The sequence below is a fragment of the Drosophila ficusphila genome, unplaced genomic scaffold (assembly GCF_018152265.1).
Source record: "Drosophila ficusphila isolate 14025-0441.05 unplaced genomic scaffold, ASM1815226v1 contig_414, whole genome shotgun sequence".
In the NCBI taxonomy this organism is placed as follows: domain Eukaryota; kingdom Metazoa; phylum Arthropoda; class Insecta; order Diptera; family Drosophilidae; genus Drosophila; species Drosophila ficusphila.
In genome coordinates this window covers 10,914,737-10,931,955 of record NW_025064328.1, presented here as the reverse complement: position 1 = coordinate 10,931,955, position 17,219 = coordinate 10,914,737, and the positions used below count along the sequence as shown (strand labels likewise).

Here is a 17,219-nt window from a genome sequence, read left to right as displayed (position 1 = left end):
GCGAGTGTGTGTTGTCCATGCATGTGTGTAAAGGCTGGGTGTGTGGTGTGTGTGTGTAAGGGCTGACGAAACCTTTGCCCGAGAGAAGCCACAAACAAAACGCTGTTCCAATGTAGCATACATACAAATATATGTTTTTGAAATAGGGTGGACCTCTCAATATAAAATGAATTAAAAAAGGAAGATTGGGGTCCCTTAAAACTAATATACCTTAATGTTTTTATAAACCAAAGGAGTGTATTATGTTTTGTTACTTGTAATAGATGGACACACTGCGTATGCGTGATATTTTAAAGTAATTATGACTTATTTTTAAATATTATTAATGTATTTGCAGAAGGATAATCCCAAAAAAAACTTGATTATTGTTTTTGTGTTTTGGTAATGGGTAACCAAAATGTTTTTTAAATGAATTGGGAAAGTTTAGTTAAAGGTAATTTTTGGCCTTAGTAAAGCTATAGACATCTTGAGTACAATTTAGAATTGGGGACCACCCTAGGGTGCATATATCCAAGCTGGGAATCGGCACGTTTCGAGGTCCGTCCAAGTCCAATCAAGCAGACTCGCTGAGTGACTGACTGCCAGAGTCGTCGTCGTCGTCATCGTCATCGCCACCGTCGTCGTGGTCTCCTCCGTCGTCTGAAGCCGCCCCAATGGCATGTTGTGTTCAATAACGGACTCCTCCCCCTTTCGAATCCCTACCGCCCGCCCACAACCCCGCCTTTTTTTTTTTTTTTTTTTTGAATTTTTTTTTCTTGCCAGAGTTCAGTTGAGCTGAGCTCTCGCCGCCAACTGACTGCCTTCAATCAGCGACAGCAACGCTGGCGACGACTCGGGGCAGCCAGCAATTTATCCAGCCATGCATATTAAGCCTCACGATTTGTATTTGTGTTTTGGCCTCTCCAGTTAGTCTGTATATGGGGGGGCATGCAGCTCTACATATATGTGTGAGTCAGCCAGAAGGTGGAACCTATCTGACATCGCAATCCGCAATCCGCAATCCCATCCCATCCTCATACCCCATTGAATTCTTCCCATCCCAGATGGCTGCTTATTGCCCTTTTCCCTCCGGATGAGTACGAGTTCAATTTCAGTTTAGGTTCGCTTCGATTCGATTTTATAAGTTTTCAATTTCAGCTGCAAGCTTTATTTTTCCCCTCTATCCGTCCATCCATCCATCCAATAAATATGCCTTTTTCTGACCAAATGACCGACACTTCCTGTTCGGTTTGTTCTTTTTTGCCCGACTGTCTGTATCTCTCATTATGCCTAAGCTATTGTTTGCAGTCTGCCGATTTGTATCTGGATAATTCCGCACTTTGCCGGGCAGTTTACCAGCGAATTGGGGGTATTATTTTTAAGTGGATTTAAATGGACATGGGAATAGGTGTCAAATGACTAGTGCATTTTGGAAATCACGAAGTAAATTTTCTAACAAATAATGGGTATGCTACCCAAATACGAAAATATGCTCTTAAATATTTAACTTTTTTGTAATGGATAATCTTTTTTTTTTATTTAATCTACCAAGGATAATCCTCTTTCGCGGCCAGCTGTTAGCGTTGCCTCATCTGTCCCCAACTTTTGGCTTCCTGTCTGCGAAACTTTACATCCCAACAACTTTGCGTCTGAAGTGCAAAGTTATCCCCATCATATCATCCTCCTTTACTCGCTGGTATATACGTATATACGTATAAAACCAATAAACGTTTATTTTTGGGGCTGCAGTCGAGAGTTCTTTCCGTTATTCCACCTGATTTTCAAGCATCTCCCTTCAGAAGAGGAATACAAAAGCACAAGTGCATATGGTAGCAGCTGCCGGGGTTCATTTAACAGCTGCTTAACATGCTTAGTGCTGTCTCTTTCGATTTAAATACACCCATCCTTTTCACTTCCCCTATGGCGGTTTCTTTCCTTTGATTCCTCAGTTGAAGATTGTATGTGCTTGGTAAGCCGGCATTTTTGCAATTTCTTTATACTCTTGCTAAAAGTATAATTATTTTTAGTTAAATGTACATAAACCAAACGAACATAGATGCACTTTAGTTAAAATTTTCAGCTAGGCTTTATCTAAGGTTTATACGTTTTATGGCCTAATCGCATGTTTATCAACTTTAAACATTTCTAATAATTACCCATGCGAATTCAGAGAACTTTATACTTTAATTTTTATTCAAGAGTATAAAGATTCCGACTTGGGTAAACAAGATTCCCTTTAAGCTAGCTCACATGTTATTCAAGCTTGGGGATCCCCTTTTTACGTCCTTTTGGTTTGGGGTTACTTCCTTCTCCCCACTTGGCTGCTTTAACTGCTTTTCTCCGTCTGAGACGCCGGCATCATCTTATTGTGCCACGTTTTTCTATATTTTCCAGTTCCTCACTTTTTTTTTTTTGCTGTTCTTTTTTTTTCGCGTAGACAGGGCCATAAAAATGCTGCTGCTGCTGCGTCTGTTTGTCTGACGCGTACTTGCGTCACACCTTACCTTTCGTCCCCCTTCCTCCCTCTCTCCCCCTCATCCTGCAGAGTCCCCCGATTTCCCCCAGCCTCATCCTCATATATATTTTACTGGCTCTACTCTCCCACACGTTATTTGTTTTGTGTCTGCCTTTGCGTCTCTCCTTTTCGCTTTGGCATTTTTATTATTATTATTTTTTCGCGTAATTCTCTGTTTTGCTCTGCAGTTTCTTTGGAAAAATTCAACTTTTACTTTTGTTTTTTGTTTTTCGTTTTTCGTTTTCTTTTATTTGCCTTCTGTTTCTTTTTCTTCTATGCCCTCCTCGACTGGTTGTGTGTGTGTGTGTTAAGTATTTTTATGATTATTTTTTGTTACTTTGCTTTTCTGTTTTGCTCGTGAAATTTAGCATTTACTTTGCCTTTGCCATCTTCGTTCTGAGTCTATCAATTTATGTTATTTTTTGTTTATTTTTCCTTCCCTTTTCTGCCTTATTCCTCCATTTCAATATCAAAAGTTAAGCACACACATTGGGCGTGAGTGAGATGGACTGATGTTTGAGGGGGGCAGAGGGAGAAGGCTAGACGTTCATTCATACATTTTCACGCTTTTTATTACGCGCACGTATGTGTGTATTTGTGTGTGTGTGTGTGCAAGAGGGGTTAAAACCTAAAATTGCATTTCCCCCTTTTTCATTCCGTTTGTTCTCACTCGCATTTGTTTTATTTGATTTTTATGGCGCTTTTCAAGGTTTGTCTGCTTTTCTTTTTATGATTGAAGGTCGCTTAGTGACTTGATTTTTCTTTATTTTAGCTCTGTCCTATTTCCCTTTTTAGAGTTTGGCTTTTATTTGGCTTTCAAAAAAAAAAAAAAAACAAGTCAAGCATAAACCAATTTGAAAATGTTTTTATTTTATTTTTTTATTTGTGGTAAATTGTAAATTCAAATGATTTAATTGACTTTTGTTAAATAAATCAACAGAAGAATTTAGAAAAAAAAGTTTCTCAAAGTACTACAAATAAAAATAAAATACCAGAAGCTTAAACTTGTACCGAATTTTCCATAGGTATTATTTTCCTTTACCTTTGTTAATTGGCTATGAAAATACCTTCCGCACGCGCACACACACCATTAAGAGAAAACCCAAAAGTCGCGTCGCATGCAAAACTCATTAATATGCGTCGGTTATTGTTGTTGTTTGCCAATTTTATAACTTTGGCGTACACCTTACCCAAGTCGGACAACAACAATATAATGGAGCCATAATAAGAGCCAACGAAACGTCGAAAAAAGTTCAATAAACTTTTGCAGCTAGCGAATATTTGATTTTGTTGCTCTGTCTTTTCTTTATATATATATATATGTATATACTTTTTTTTTTGGTCTTCCGTCTCTTTTGAACACCTCTGGGTTGGTATGTGTATCTCAATCAGCAATTTTGTAATTTACTTGCTTACCAATTTGCTTTTATTTTTTTCCTATCTTCTGAAATTTCTCTGAATGAAGTTTTGTACAATTGAAAAGAGTTGAATTGAATTCTAGTTGAATTTTTATAAAATAGTTAGCAACTTCTCGAAAAGAAATTTTATTAAATAAAAATCTTTAGATTTAGGTTAAAATTTATTTGCCGACAAAGGAAACCTACATATTATTTTAATCAGACTATACGATCCTCGGCAACAATTTGTCTGCAATTATGTTTACTCAATTGTTAAGCGTTTGTTTATTGTGCTGTAAAAGTATGTACATATATAGTACATCTTTGTATCTATCGCTAACTGGGCAATTAGTTGGTGTTGTTAACGTTGCGATGGTCCGACTCCATTTTGTTTTCTTATTGATGATCAAGCAAAACTCAACCATTGGAGCAACTGGTTTGGTTCCGCTTTCGAAAAGTTTCCCCTTCCTTGTCTTCTTCATCAGCTGAAACCCCCCTCCCCTTCCCCCTCGAATCCCCCCCGCCCCTTCCCCCTCGAATCCCCTGCCTCCACCAAGAGGCATTCTTTAAATACTATTAATTTCTTATTTTTGCTAAATCATCTGCTTTAGCAATATGTATACAATTTAAAATTTATATTAACCTGATTATGAATTTTTTACTAATTTGCAAATTTTCTCTTTTCCTCCGTCTCGTTGCAGGTAAATATCGAACGGTGTAGAAACTGGCAACTTGAGGCCACGACTCTCAATCAAAAATTACTTGTTAGTGAGTGCTCACTGTTCATTTGGGTTTTTATGCTTGCTGCTGTGCTGATGGGTTCAAATTAAAATGCCAAAAGCGTAATCAGTGGGGTCCTAAGATTGAAATTGCTTGATTTGTGGTTCACTGAATTTATTATGTTTTCTGGCGGAAAAGAAAACAAGAAAAGGGTTAATCACAGGTCGAGAAATTTCTCAAGGGGGAACTTAAGATCTATTATTTTCGTTTACATAAGAAATGTCTTAATTTGGCTAAATCAGATTTTAGAGTGCTAAAATTCAGTAAACATACCCTTAATATTAGCTTGTTCTTTTTTGGGCAGAAACAAAAATAAATATTTGAAATGATAAGGAAGCTTAATAATTTTGTCTATACCCCTAATAATTTATTACAAACATGTTTGCCTTTAACAAACTTATTCACATTGTTGTGGGTAGCATAGAGTTTTCATTCGAAACGCGTTAAAATGCAAATTCATGGATGATTTCCCGTCAGAACCTTTATGTATCTGTTGTTGGATTATGTAGATTTTCATGCGGCACGTCAGTAGCTCATTTGCATGCAATTATTTTGCTACTCTCCATTGGAAAAGAAAAACTTCAACCCTTGGGTGGGCGGAGGATATCGGGATATAGACAAATTGTGACATGTACTTCAGCTGCTTCAGTTACAGTATTGATGCCTCCTTCGCCTTGTAATTTTGCGCCTTCATCCTCTCAATGGGCATTTAATCAAGCTGTGAATTCGACTCCCAAACTTCAATGACAAATGCATGCAACCATAAGAAAAAAATGTTGGAAAAATAATCAAGTCGAAGATAAGGACGATAGGAACAGAAAAAAAAAATGGTAAATGAAATGAAATTACTGAACAGCAAAATGGGATGGAAAGCAGGGGGAGTTTGGGAATCGCGAGGGGGAAAAAATGCAAATGGTGAAATTTTAAACCCTTGAATGGGCGCGCCATTGTCTTTGATAGTCGGTGGAAAAGCGGCAGGGAAAGCGGTCCATGGGGGTGTGGAAATGAAAGTGGAGTGGGGTGCTAGCATCCTGGGTTGCCCATTTGCCAACTGGGCTGTAAGTAAGCGCATTTTTCCCGATTTTTTTCCCCAGCAAAATCTGCTCCTTTTGTTGTTGTTGTTTTCGTTGTTGTTGTTGCTCTTCCTTCCGCTCATTTGTCTCTGCATAAAAATGCCCGCGATTTTGTCCTTTCTGTGTGTGTGTGTGTGTATGGGTAATTTTTTTGGTTGTGCTTTTAATTGTATTTAGTTACATTAGTAATTATCGATTTTTCCTGGGCTCGGACTTTCAACTGGGATCCCTCGTTGGGTACTGTACCTGATGTCGAATGGCAAAAAGGGCTTAAAAACGTTCTGTTTGTTTAATGGAATTTGGGGTTAATGGGAAACTTTTTAACATAATTGAAAACTGAGAGAGATGTAATAATATAAATAATATAGATAGTACAAGTTTATAAGACGGGAAACAAATCAATTTATAAAAAGATATAACCAGAATATATAAATAAATGGTTTCTCATGTTCAAACCAAAAGCAGCTTACAATATAGAATTTTAATTTTCCTTTGATATTTTAACATTTGGACATTCTTAAGAATGAAAATTTTAATTCAATTCTTAACATCGATTGCTTGATTAAATAATAGAATAAATTTGTGACATTTTCTATTTTCTTTACTTCATTTTAATATTGAAAGGCATGTCAGAAAATATTATTATTTGTTTTCCTTTCTTTATGATTTGCTATTAATTAACGTCTACAAAATTTCTACTTCTTTGCATTTATGGCCGCATTGATGCCCCTCGAAGCTTGTTCGTTTATGGTTTAGACAGATTTGGGCTCTTTGATCAGGGTTTTTGCATTTCACCCCTCAGCTTTCTGTGCGATTCTTGTTCACTAACCATTTGCTGGCATTTTTTGCTTCACGTGCTCGCTTGTTACTCTGCTTGTCAGCCGGTCTCGCTTTTCAATTATGCCTGACTGGTCTCCTGGTCTCCGTTCCGTTTTAGCTCAGAGAAGCTCAGAGAAGTCGAAGCGAAGCGAACAGAACAGAATAGCCATTGTGGCATTTAAGCTATATATCACTCATACGCAGCATTGGCGCTTTATTTTCATGCACTAATTGCGTTAGAATTTCAATAGGAATAAGGAGAGCCAGCTATAACCCAACCGACCAACCTTCCTTTTGCTCCTTTTCTCATTTTTTCCTTGCCTTCCAAGCTCTCTCTTTGATTTGACTTTAGCACATGAAGAGTTTTTAATTGGAATTTGCAGTGGGAGATTATCAAAACCAGGCGAAGGGGCAGTGATTTTTCTTTGCTTGTCTCCTTTGATTTTTTTCCGCATTTTTTTTTTTTTTTTGGGGGTAGCATCTCTTGGTGGATACATACGTACATACATATATATACCTGCCCAATGCCAATTTTTTCTTCAACTTCCTTGGCAAGACTTTGCCACGCAGCCTTTTTTTCCTGGGTTTCGGGTGTGTGTGTGTGTGTGTTGCTTTACATAAGACCCGGACAGTCCGGAGAAGTCCGTAGTCGGCAGTCCAGAGTCCGTAGTCCGAAGTCCAAAGTCCAAAGTCCGGGTGTGCCCTCACGGCCATTAGAGCGTTCTGTGCTCTGTCGTTGTCGTAATTAAAAACAAGGAAAATTCTGCACGGAGAGAAAAAAGAAGGAAAGAAAGAAGAAAATGTGCCAAGGAGGCGGATCGGGATTCGGGATTGGGGATTGGGGTAGCCTTCGGTTTCTCATCGCTGCTGCTGCTGTTCACCTTCCGCACCGAGAAACCCCTTTTGCTTCTTCTTCTTCCTCCCCACTTGCCGCAATTTATTTAAATTTTCTGAGCCGAACTCTTTGCTCCTTCTTAATTTCTTTAGCCCTTTTCTTTGTACTTGTTGTTTTTAATAAAGTGCGCTGGTGGACACAGCACAAAAACAAAAAAAAAAGGACCTCGGCAAAAAAGTTGCGTAAATTTGTTATGTACTTTTTTTCTTTTAAATAAATAAATATGGGAAAGAGGAGGAGGAGGAGGGACATCAGAATCTTCTTGGCGTTGATGAGCAGAGCAGAGCAGAGCTGAGCTGAGCAGAGAAACTGGGTGGAGCGAGCGACCACAGGGCCACCCACTCATATATAGCCGAGCAATCATGCATCCTTTCCTTTCCTTTCCTGGACGGTGCACCCCATCCTCTTGGCCTGTAGTTCCGTTTCCGGCGCCTGCCATTTGCATCTGCAGAAGAAGCAAAAAAATTCTTCTTTCATTTATTCGAAGGATTCTTCGTCCATCTACCCCACCCCCACCACATCCATACCATCCTCCATACCCTTGCAGATTTTTTTCCTGCTGTCGAAGAAGAAAAGATTTCTTTTTCTCGTTTTTTAAAACACACAAACTGGACGACGACGACGACGGACCAAGTCGACCGACGGACCCAAACGGGGTGGGCATTGGGCATTGGGCAGCATTTCTTTGCGGCTTGAGCGGACCGAAAGAAGAGAACGGGTACACAAATTTCAACCTACTCAATTTTTGCCTTAATTTCTTTTCTGTTTCGCCAGGAGACCTCGGGCCACCGGAGCCATGCCCATGCTCATGCCCATCGTGCCATCCTTCCCAAATCCTCCCCAACTCCTTCCCCATTTTCTTCTCCAAACCGCCCGCCTCTTTTTCGCAAAAGGCGGTAATAAGAATTTTTTCTTGGCCGACGGAGTGTGCGTGAGCCGTAGTGTTTTTTCCGTATTTTTAATTTAAAATGCGAAGCATGGACAAAAAAAAATATATATATGTATAAAAATGGAATGGAAAAGGGATGGTATGGGATGGGAAAAGCGGATGGGAAAGGGGCTTTTGCGCACTGCTTAAAAGAAAAACTTCTGAAGTAAATATTTGTCTGTCCAATTGCTGCGGCGACTGCCAACTGCAGCGGATTGGGTTCGGAAAGGGGCTTCTTCAAGGGGGGAGGAGGAGTGGGTGGTGGCAGTGGGTCGCAGTGGGTGATAAGAAGGAGGAGGGTTTTTGGTTGAGGGCGTAGTCGTAGTCGGTTGGCATTGGCGATGGCGAAAGTGTTGTTGGTGGACGGGTTGGGCAACGGCGGCGGACACTGCTGTGGACACTGGTGACCAACACGATGCCAAGACAAGCGACGCCGTAATGACTGTCACAGAGTTCCATGGACAAACACAAGCTACACCTTCTGCCCTCCACCTACTCCGTCTCCTCCTCTGTCTCCTCAATGCCACAACGCCGCCTCCATGCCAACATCCCAAAAAACGAACGAAGGGAAAAAGTGAACAAATTTCCATCACATCACCTAAGCTCTGTTATGTATTCCCCCGGGCGTCTCTCAGTCGGAATGGGCGCGGCACTTTGGAACTCTTTCAACTATCCGATATATAGGCTATTTTTCAATCAAATCACCGCATTCCATATTCAATGTGTGTAAATTGCCAAGGGAAACGGTCTTCAGAGGAATTGGTGTTGCGATGAATACCATTATATCCTTGAAACGCCGCAACTGACCATTGTATTCGATATAAAAAAAGGTTTTTGATCAGTAGAAATTTGAATTAGTTATGAAATTAATGTTTCAAGCTATTTAAATTTTCTATTATTTGGTTTGAGCGTAACAATAATTCCTAATCAGTTAAAATGTTTATTATTTTAATAATTAACTCGATTTGAAACTCGTTATTTGTTCTGAAAGAAATCATTTATTTGTTTGCTTTATGAAAACAAACAATTTGAACTTCAACATGAACTTAACTTGATTGACCTTATAAATAATACGAACCTTATCAGCAAATCAGCATAATAAACCAATTAGTGATGGTAAACCATTAAAGTTGCACTTGCAATCATTTGAAGTTTGTGAGACAACCTTTAATTTGTAATTGTAAAAATCCGTAGAACATGTTCCAATCAGTAATCCTATATAGTTGACTAATATATTTGTTACCTCCTTGAATCTTTGCAGGGCCTCTTGCGCACCGCCGAGCAGCTAAAGATCAAGGGCCTCTGCGAAACCGCCGAGAACGCGGATGACCTGAACGACGCGGCCACCGCAACGATCACAGTTTCGGAGAACATTCAGCAGGCGGTCGTTGGTAATATCGTGAACGCGACCATTGTGCCCGGAGCTCCTTCGCCCTCGTTGGAACAGCAGCAACACCACCAGCAGCAGCAACAGGAGCAACATCAGCAACAGCAGCAACAGCAACAACAGCAGCAGGTGCATGCACAGCAGCAACAGCAGCAGCAAATCAACGCTGGCTTGCTGACACAACACGGAGTGGCAAGCGGAAGTGTCTCGCTATCCGGGCAATTGCTAAGCTCCTCCGCAAGCGGCAGCAGCGGAAGTTCGGCCGGCGGACAGCAGGGAACGCAGACGCCATCCGGTTTGCAGCCGACGCCACGAAAGTCGCGACTTAAGCGCTCCAAGTCGCCGGATTTGCCAGTTGGAGGCGCAGGCGGCGGAGGAGTTGGAGGAGCAGCCGGAGGCCCGAGTGGCAGCTCCACGCAGCAGCAACAGCAGCAACCGCAACCGGCACACCACCACCACCCGCAGACCATTCTCATCCAGGGCCAGAATCCCAATTCGATTGTTAGCCTGCAGCAAACGGCCGACGGCAATTATATACCAGTGACGGGAACCGTTGACGATTCCGACGCCGAGGATCACGATCACGAGCACGAACACGAGGGACACCACGGAGGACACCATACGCACGGCGGAGGACACGGCGGACACGGTCACGGTCACGATCACAGTCACAGTCACAGTCACGAGCACGAGCACGAGAGCAAACCGAACAAGATCTGCAAGACCGAGCAGTCGGTGGCCTCGCCGGCATCGAATTCATCGAGCGGCTCCAATAATGCAGCGGGCGTGAGCGGCGTGACATCCACCGGCCAAGCCATCGTCACACAAATTGTAGTAGCGCGCGACGGAAAAGATACAAAAAATATGACTAGTTTAGGCATGGGCATGGTAAGTTGGTTTAGCTAGTTTATATCTTTGGTTTTTTAATTAGTTAGTTAGCATACTCAGCAATCTTAGTCAGAGATGGAAAAAATCTCTTCTTTAGGCATACTAAACATTATCTTGCTATACTAACATTTCGAATCTGTCTCTCTTCATCTGAATTCTCTGGATTGCCTGCAGAACGGCGGCCTGTTGGGCGTGCCCATGGGTTTCCTGGACTTCACACCCGAGCCACCAGCACCATCCGCCACCCCAGTCACCGTTACGGAGCACGTCGATCTGTCCTGCAATCCGAGCACGGACACGCGCGATCTATCAAGTGAGTTATATTATCGGTAGTGTAGAGCCAGTCGGATCTCTAATCAAAATCCGAATGCCTATTATAACATCTTAACTTATATTTTATTTTATTTCCTTTGGTAGATCCCACCGAACCGCTCGATATAGACAATCATCTGGCCCAGCAGATCCATCGGCTCGATCAGTCCCCCATGCACTCGATATCGCATCACCATACCGGCGATGAGAGCAACTCGAACCTGGTGCAGCACATCAAAAGCGAGGTGATCGAGGCTAAGCATCTGGCAGCTGCCCAGCAGCATGCGCTTAGCCAGCAGCAACATGCCCATCACCACCAGCAACAGCAGCAGCAGCAACACCAGCAGCACCAGCAGCAGCAACAGCAGCAGCAACAGCAGCAGCAGCAGCAGCAGCAGCAGCAGCAACATCTTCATGCCCAGCAGCTGTTGGCCCAGAGTCAGTTGCAGCAGCAGCAGCAACAGCAGCAACACCACCAGCAGCAGCAGCAACAGGCGGCTGCAGCAGCCGCAGCAGCAGCAGCAGCTGGTGTCCACGGTCAGCATGGGGGACACGTGACGCACGCCGACATCGGCGGTGCCACCGTCATGGAGATTGATCCGAGCCAGATTAAACACGAGCCGGGCATGATAATAACGCCAGAGATTGTCAACATGATGTCCTCGGGGCATATGGGTGAGTTTGGGCGTCACAACATTGTGTTAAAAGGTCTCAGAAGGGCATTTTACAAGGTTGAAGGAGTCTGCATTGTTATTCTTGAGCTTATTAACCTCTTAAAAGATTAAAGTATATAAAACGTAAACTTTAAATATAAAAGGGATTAGTATAAGCCACGAAATACTCAAAAGACATTGAGTTTACCATTATCCCTGTTAAAGTAACTGGGTTTTTATTGCCTCATTTGAATCTTATAAAAATTAAAATATAAACATGTTCATTTCTTTGTTTAAAAGGAGAAAATTACCTACAAATGATCAATCAAATGAAACCTACTGCTGTGAATATTTAAAATCATCGGTTACCCAAAAAATTAAGACACAAATATAAATTGAATTATTATTTTGAAAGCCATGGTTTTCTTTTAAATATTCATTCGTTTTTCCTAAAAACGTTTTATTTGAAGAATTTGATTGCCTGAAAAAGGATTATTCAAACAGGAATCTAATTTGTTCTTTTCAATAATACTAATAATCTGTTAAATAAAAAATACTTATAACATCTCAATTGAATTTTCAGACATGTACAACTCGGACACGAGCGAGGATTCGATGATGATCGCGAACGGCTCGCCGCACGATCAGAAGGAGCCGCACTATACGAACTTGGACCAGCAGCACGGCGGTCTGGGCGGCAGCGTTTGTGGGCCGGGGGGCCCGGCGGCGGCGGCGGTGGTGCTGGTGGCGGTGGGGGCATGAGTGGTGGGGCTGGCTCTGGCTCTGGCGAGAAAGGTCAGTTTAATGGTCCCAAAGCTTGGACACAAGATGATATGAATTCAGCTTTAGATGCATTAAAGAACCAAAACATGAGCCTGACGAAAGCATCCGCCATTTATGGCATCCCATCGACCACCCTGTGGCAACGCGCTCATCGCCTGGGCATCGAAACGCCCAAGAAGGAGGGCGGCACCAAGTCGTGGAACGAGGATGCCCTGCAGAACGCCTTGGAGGCGCTGCGTTCGGGTCAGATATCCGCGAACAAAGCGTCCAAGGCCTTCGGCATCCCATCCTCGACGCTCTACAAGATCGCCCGGCGCGAGGGCATCCGCCTGGCGGCGCCGTTCAATGCCGCCCCAACCACGTGGACGCCCGAGGATCTGGAGCGCGCCTTGGAGGCGATACGGGCGGGTAACACCTCGGTGCAGAAAGCCAGCGCTGAGTTTGGCATACCCACAGGTGAGTTGTCCGCAAATCCAGTCCAGCCATCGAGGAATTCTGGTGTCCATTTTCCATTCGCCGTCTCTTTTTCATTAAAAGTTTATTTATGGGAACTGAAGAAGATTGTTATTGAAGAAGTTGATCAAATTGAAAGATTAAGATGGTCATGTTTAAAGGAGAAGTTTAATGTCTAAGGATGCTAATTCATATATTTGAATTATATTTTGAAACATCCTATAAGGAAGCAACTCAAGATCTTCCACTTTAGCTTCTGAAAAATAAACAACTTGAACAGAAATCAAAATAAGATATGATATAGGAGAGTTTATTTTGAATTTAAATACTCGCTCATTGGAATATGTATAATTATAATTGCAGTTTTTTCTGTGCAACTTTAGCTTTGACTAGATCAAATTCAAGAGTTCTCTTTTTCTGAGAAACATTTAAACGCCCTTCCACTCAGATTGTAACTTGAAAACAATCCGTAAAAGTGATAACTTGAGTGTTTTTCTGGCCCCTTTTCACAAAGCCCAGCAAACAGGCAAAAACTACTGCACTTAATTTTGTGCCGCTCCCTCTTTGTACCCTTCTCCGATTCCGATTCCGATTCCGATCTGAATTTGCCGTGACTAATCCCCCCTCCTTTCTCCACTCAATCAACCGACTCAAAGGAACACTTTACGGACGCTGCAAACGGGAGGGCATTGAGCTGTCGCGCTCGAATCCGACGCCCTGGTCCGAGGATGCCATGAACGAGGCCCTGAACTCAGTGCGGTGAGTGTGTGCGATGAACTACTGTCGTCAATTAAGTCGCTAAACACCATTTCCGTCCCTCGACGGACGTGTGTGTGTGTGTGTATCCCCCACAGCGTTGGCCAAATGTCCATCAACCAGGCGGCCATCCACTATAACCTGCCCTACAGCTCGCTCTACGGACGCTTCAAGCGCGGCAAATACGATGTGGTGGCCAACACGAGTGGCGTCGCGCTGCTCAACACCTCGGGCAACACCACCGGCAGCATTGAGATTATCGAGCACAGTCAGGAGAACTCGGTACGTACTAAAGAAGAACCACCACGGCGGTTGAAAAGCCAACAGCCAACAGCCAACAGCCAACAGCTAAAAGCAAACGCAAATGCAACTCACGAAATCTGTCTGAACTGAAAAGTCTTTAAATGCGCAGAGAGAATGCCACTTTTGAGTAAAGAAAATTTAAATGATTTGGTTTTTTAAATTTCTCCAAAGAATTAACTTGTTTTAATTAATATAATTTCATATATAGAATTTAATGTATACTACTTGAAAGAAGTTTTTCTTTTTTTAAAGCTTTCAACATCTATTTAGAAGATCTTATACAAAAATTATAGCTTATTTCAATTTTAACCTATTTCAAGTTGATTTTACCCCACTACATTGGGATTGTTTTCCTTAAACTTAAAAGAAGTTTTTCATTTTTTTAAAGTCTTAAAAATTTATTTAGAATATCCAGTACAGTAATTATAATTTATTTAAATTGTATACTGTTTCAAAATGATTTTGCCACTAAATTGAGTTTGTTTTTCCATCCTAAAACCCTTTATATTTTCAACTCCCCCACACACAAACATTTTCACACAAATGCCAGCTTTGACTAACCGAGATAACCAATTTATTTATGCAAAGTTGCATATGTTACAGCAACAGTTCCCGTACAGTCCGTCGCCGCATCCGCCAACGCCGCAGCACCACAGCACGCCGCAGCACCACAGTACGCCGCAGGGTCCGCCGACGCCGCAGCACATGCAACAGCACGTGGTGCACATGCAGCAGCAGCAGCAACAGCAGCAACAGTCGCCCCATCCTGGCCACCATCCGCAGCACATGCAACAGGATGTGGTCACATCGAGCAGCCAGGTGGTGCACAGCCAGCAGCAGCAGCAGCTTCAGCAGATCTATCAGCACCACGGGACGCCGGAGCGTAGTTGAGAATCACTGCATGCTGCGGCATTAATGGGCAGCACCGGCGGCGGCGGAGGAGCAGGAGGATCAGGTGGTGGAGTAGGAGTTGGAGTAGGATCAGGAGCCAGTACAAGCGGCAGCACGGCGGCGGCGGTCAGTAGCTCGCCGTTTGCCAGCATATCGGCGCTGGTCAGCGGACCGAGCAGCGCTCCACCACCGCCGGTGGCTGCCGGTGGCTCCTCGACGACAAACGTCGGCGGTAGCGGCACCAGCAAGCGCAAGAAAGCCAACAAGCAAAAGCGTTGAGAGCGGGTGGATGGACAGCCACCACCGGAGAAGGAGCAGGATGAGCAGGAGGATCAGGAGGAGGAAACCATCGCCGGAGTGGCCAGGCCCGAGGACATCAAGTTTAGATTTAATTGCAAGCACTGGAAGCGCAAGCTGCGCCAGTTTCATTTGCTATTGTCCAAACAGTAGTCAGTCAGTCAGTTAGGAAAAAACACACAGATGATAATAACACACATGGAATGATCCACAGACAAGCAAAAAAAAACAGAGAAAAATTCCCATGGGCAGGACAAAAAAATCAATCACAAAAAACACTTTGAACTAGATGAGTTGGACATTAATTACACAATCGAGATGTGTATAAAATGTAAATATATAACGAAATATGCTTTATCTACATTATACGGAAAACATAGTTATGTAGGTAAATAGGTTCGCGAAAGTCTTTTGTTCTAGCCAAGTAAGTTTTTGGAAAAGAGAGAAAGATACATAAAAAAAACCATAACTAGATTGTAGGAGAAAATGAATTTTAGATTTTTGCCTAGGCTCGAAGGATAATGAATTCGTTTTGGGCTCGCAGTTTTAAGAGCACTTTGTTATTAATGGAAATGGACACGCGTACATACATATATATTTTCGACCCGTAATCATTCTGAGAACCTTGATGAACCTAGCAGCTAATTGCGGAATTCAAACAATTGAACCCTTCTAAGTGTTGCTATAATTTTTGCTATAATTTTTGCTTAGTGTGAGACTGAAAGTGCGCCTAAAACTGTAGAAAAAAAAAACACAAGCCCAAAACTATAGTGAATACACATGCAACACAACAACACATACATGAATCAAATGCTTTATATCCATATTATTTTGAGTGGAGAGAACGAAGGGAAGAACAATACCTTAATGTAGAATTAAACCAAATTATCAAGGTCCTAGAAATTAAACTCACTAGCTTGTAATGACAACCGCGAACAGATCAGATAAGAGAAACAACAAACAAAAAAGAAAACAAGAGTTATTTGAATTTAGCTGAAGGCGCCCCCTGAATCAAGAAATATTAATTTTGATTTCAACTGAATTAAGAATATAGCCAATACATAAATGTAGAAATGAAGTAATTGCAAGGAAACAACACATGGAATGTATTTTTGATAGAACCATAAACAGAAGCAGGCGAAACTAGCGAAGCGAACTGCAAATGTTGTTAATGTTAAGCTCTTAATAATGTCCTTTCGAAATCGCATTCAAAACAAAGATTTAAAGCAAGCTTGTAAGAGAAATCAACCAATAAATACACACGTATATATATGGATACATAAAAACCTCTAAGTGAACTGTAAAATTTTTTAGTGTAGCAGCGATCGAGAGTAGTTATATAAAACTATCTTTCTTTAAAGAACGCTTCGTTCAAGCAGATTTGGTTGCCTCTCGAAAGGATTAGATGTTACTGTATCTATATCAAAAAAAATCGGAAATAAAATCTACAAGGAGAAATACATTCAAAATTTTGAAATTAGAATTTGAAACAAAACAAAAAAAAAAAAAAAAAAAAAAATGTATAATAGCTTCCACTAGTGTATCAACATATTTAGGAATCGGGGATCGGATACTGTAAACACCCATCTGAAGTAACTTCAACTATTTTTGGTTTCATCTCAACTATACGTGTGCGGTGAGCACTTGGAAATCTTTGTAAATACATTTGAATAGTTTCTTTAGTTGTTAGTCGACTTAGGGGAACAGGTATCTGGAAATTACAAAAATCAAATGTTGCAAATTAATTTATTTTAGCGTTATAGACCCGTAGAACTGAATGCAATATGCTTACCTTAAACTCAACATAATTTAATTCTATTCCTATTATCTTTAGTTGGATTCATTTTAATGTTTTATAGCAAAACTGTATATCATTGTAAATTAATTAAAGCATACGAAGTAGCATCTACAAGAGTTAAAACAACAATAAAACAAAAAATATCATTATAACCTTGTTAAAATTGTCGCAAGAGCAATTAAAAAATGAACCCAGCAACTTGAAGAAGAATCGAAAATGAAGGCGAATCACAGAAGCGTAAAATAATAAAATATTACATTTAAAATTTTAAGCTAACTAAATGTGTAAGAGTAACCTTTAACCACACAATAT

At 41.5% G+C, this 17,219-nt stretch overlaps 1 protein-coding gene across 1 annotated transcript in view; it reads left to right on the top strand.

Annotated features, from left to right (window-relative positions):
• LOC108096640 (broad-complex core protein isoforms 1/2/3/4/5) overlaps positions 1-16,395 on the top strand; it is a 51,633-nt gene extending 35,238 nt beyond the window's left edge. Inside the window, 9 exon segments of the mRNA XM_043208290.1 lie at positions 9,648-10,661; positions 10,836-10,974; positions 11,079-11,648; positions 12,210-12,352; positions 12,355-12,421; positions 12,476-12,865; positions 13,519-13,621; positions 13,717-13,900; positions 14,525-16,395. Coding sequence (XP_043064225.1) covers positions 9,648-10,661; positions 10,836-10,974; positions 11,079-11,648; positions 12,210-12,352; positions 12,355-12,421; positions 12,476-12,865; positions 13,519-13,621; positions 13,717-13,900; positions 14,525-15,091 — 3,177 coding nt within the window. The 3' untranslated portion in view covers positions 15,092-16,395.
• The last annotated feature ends 824 nt before the right edge of the window (positions 16,396-17,219 follow it).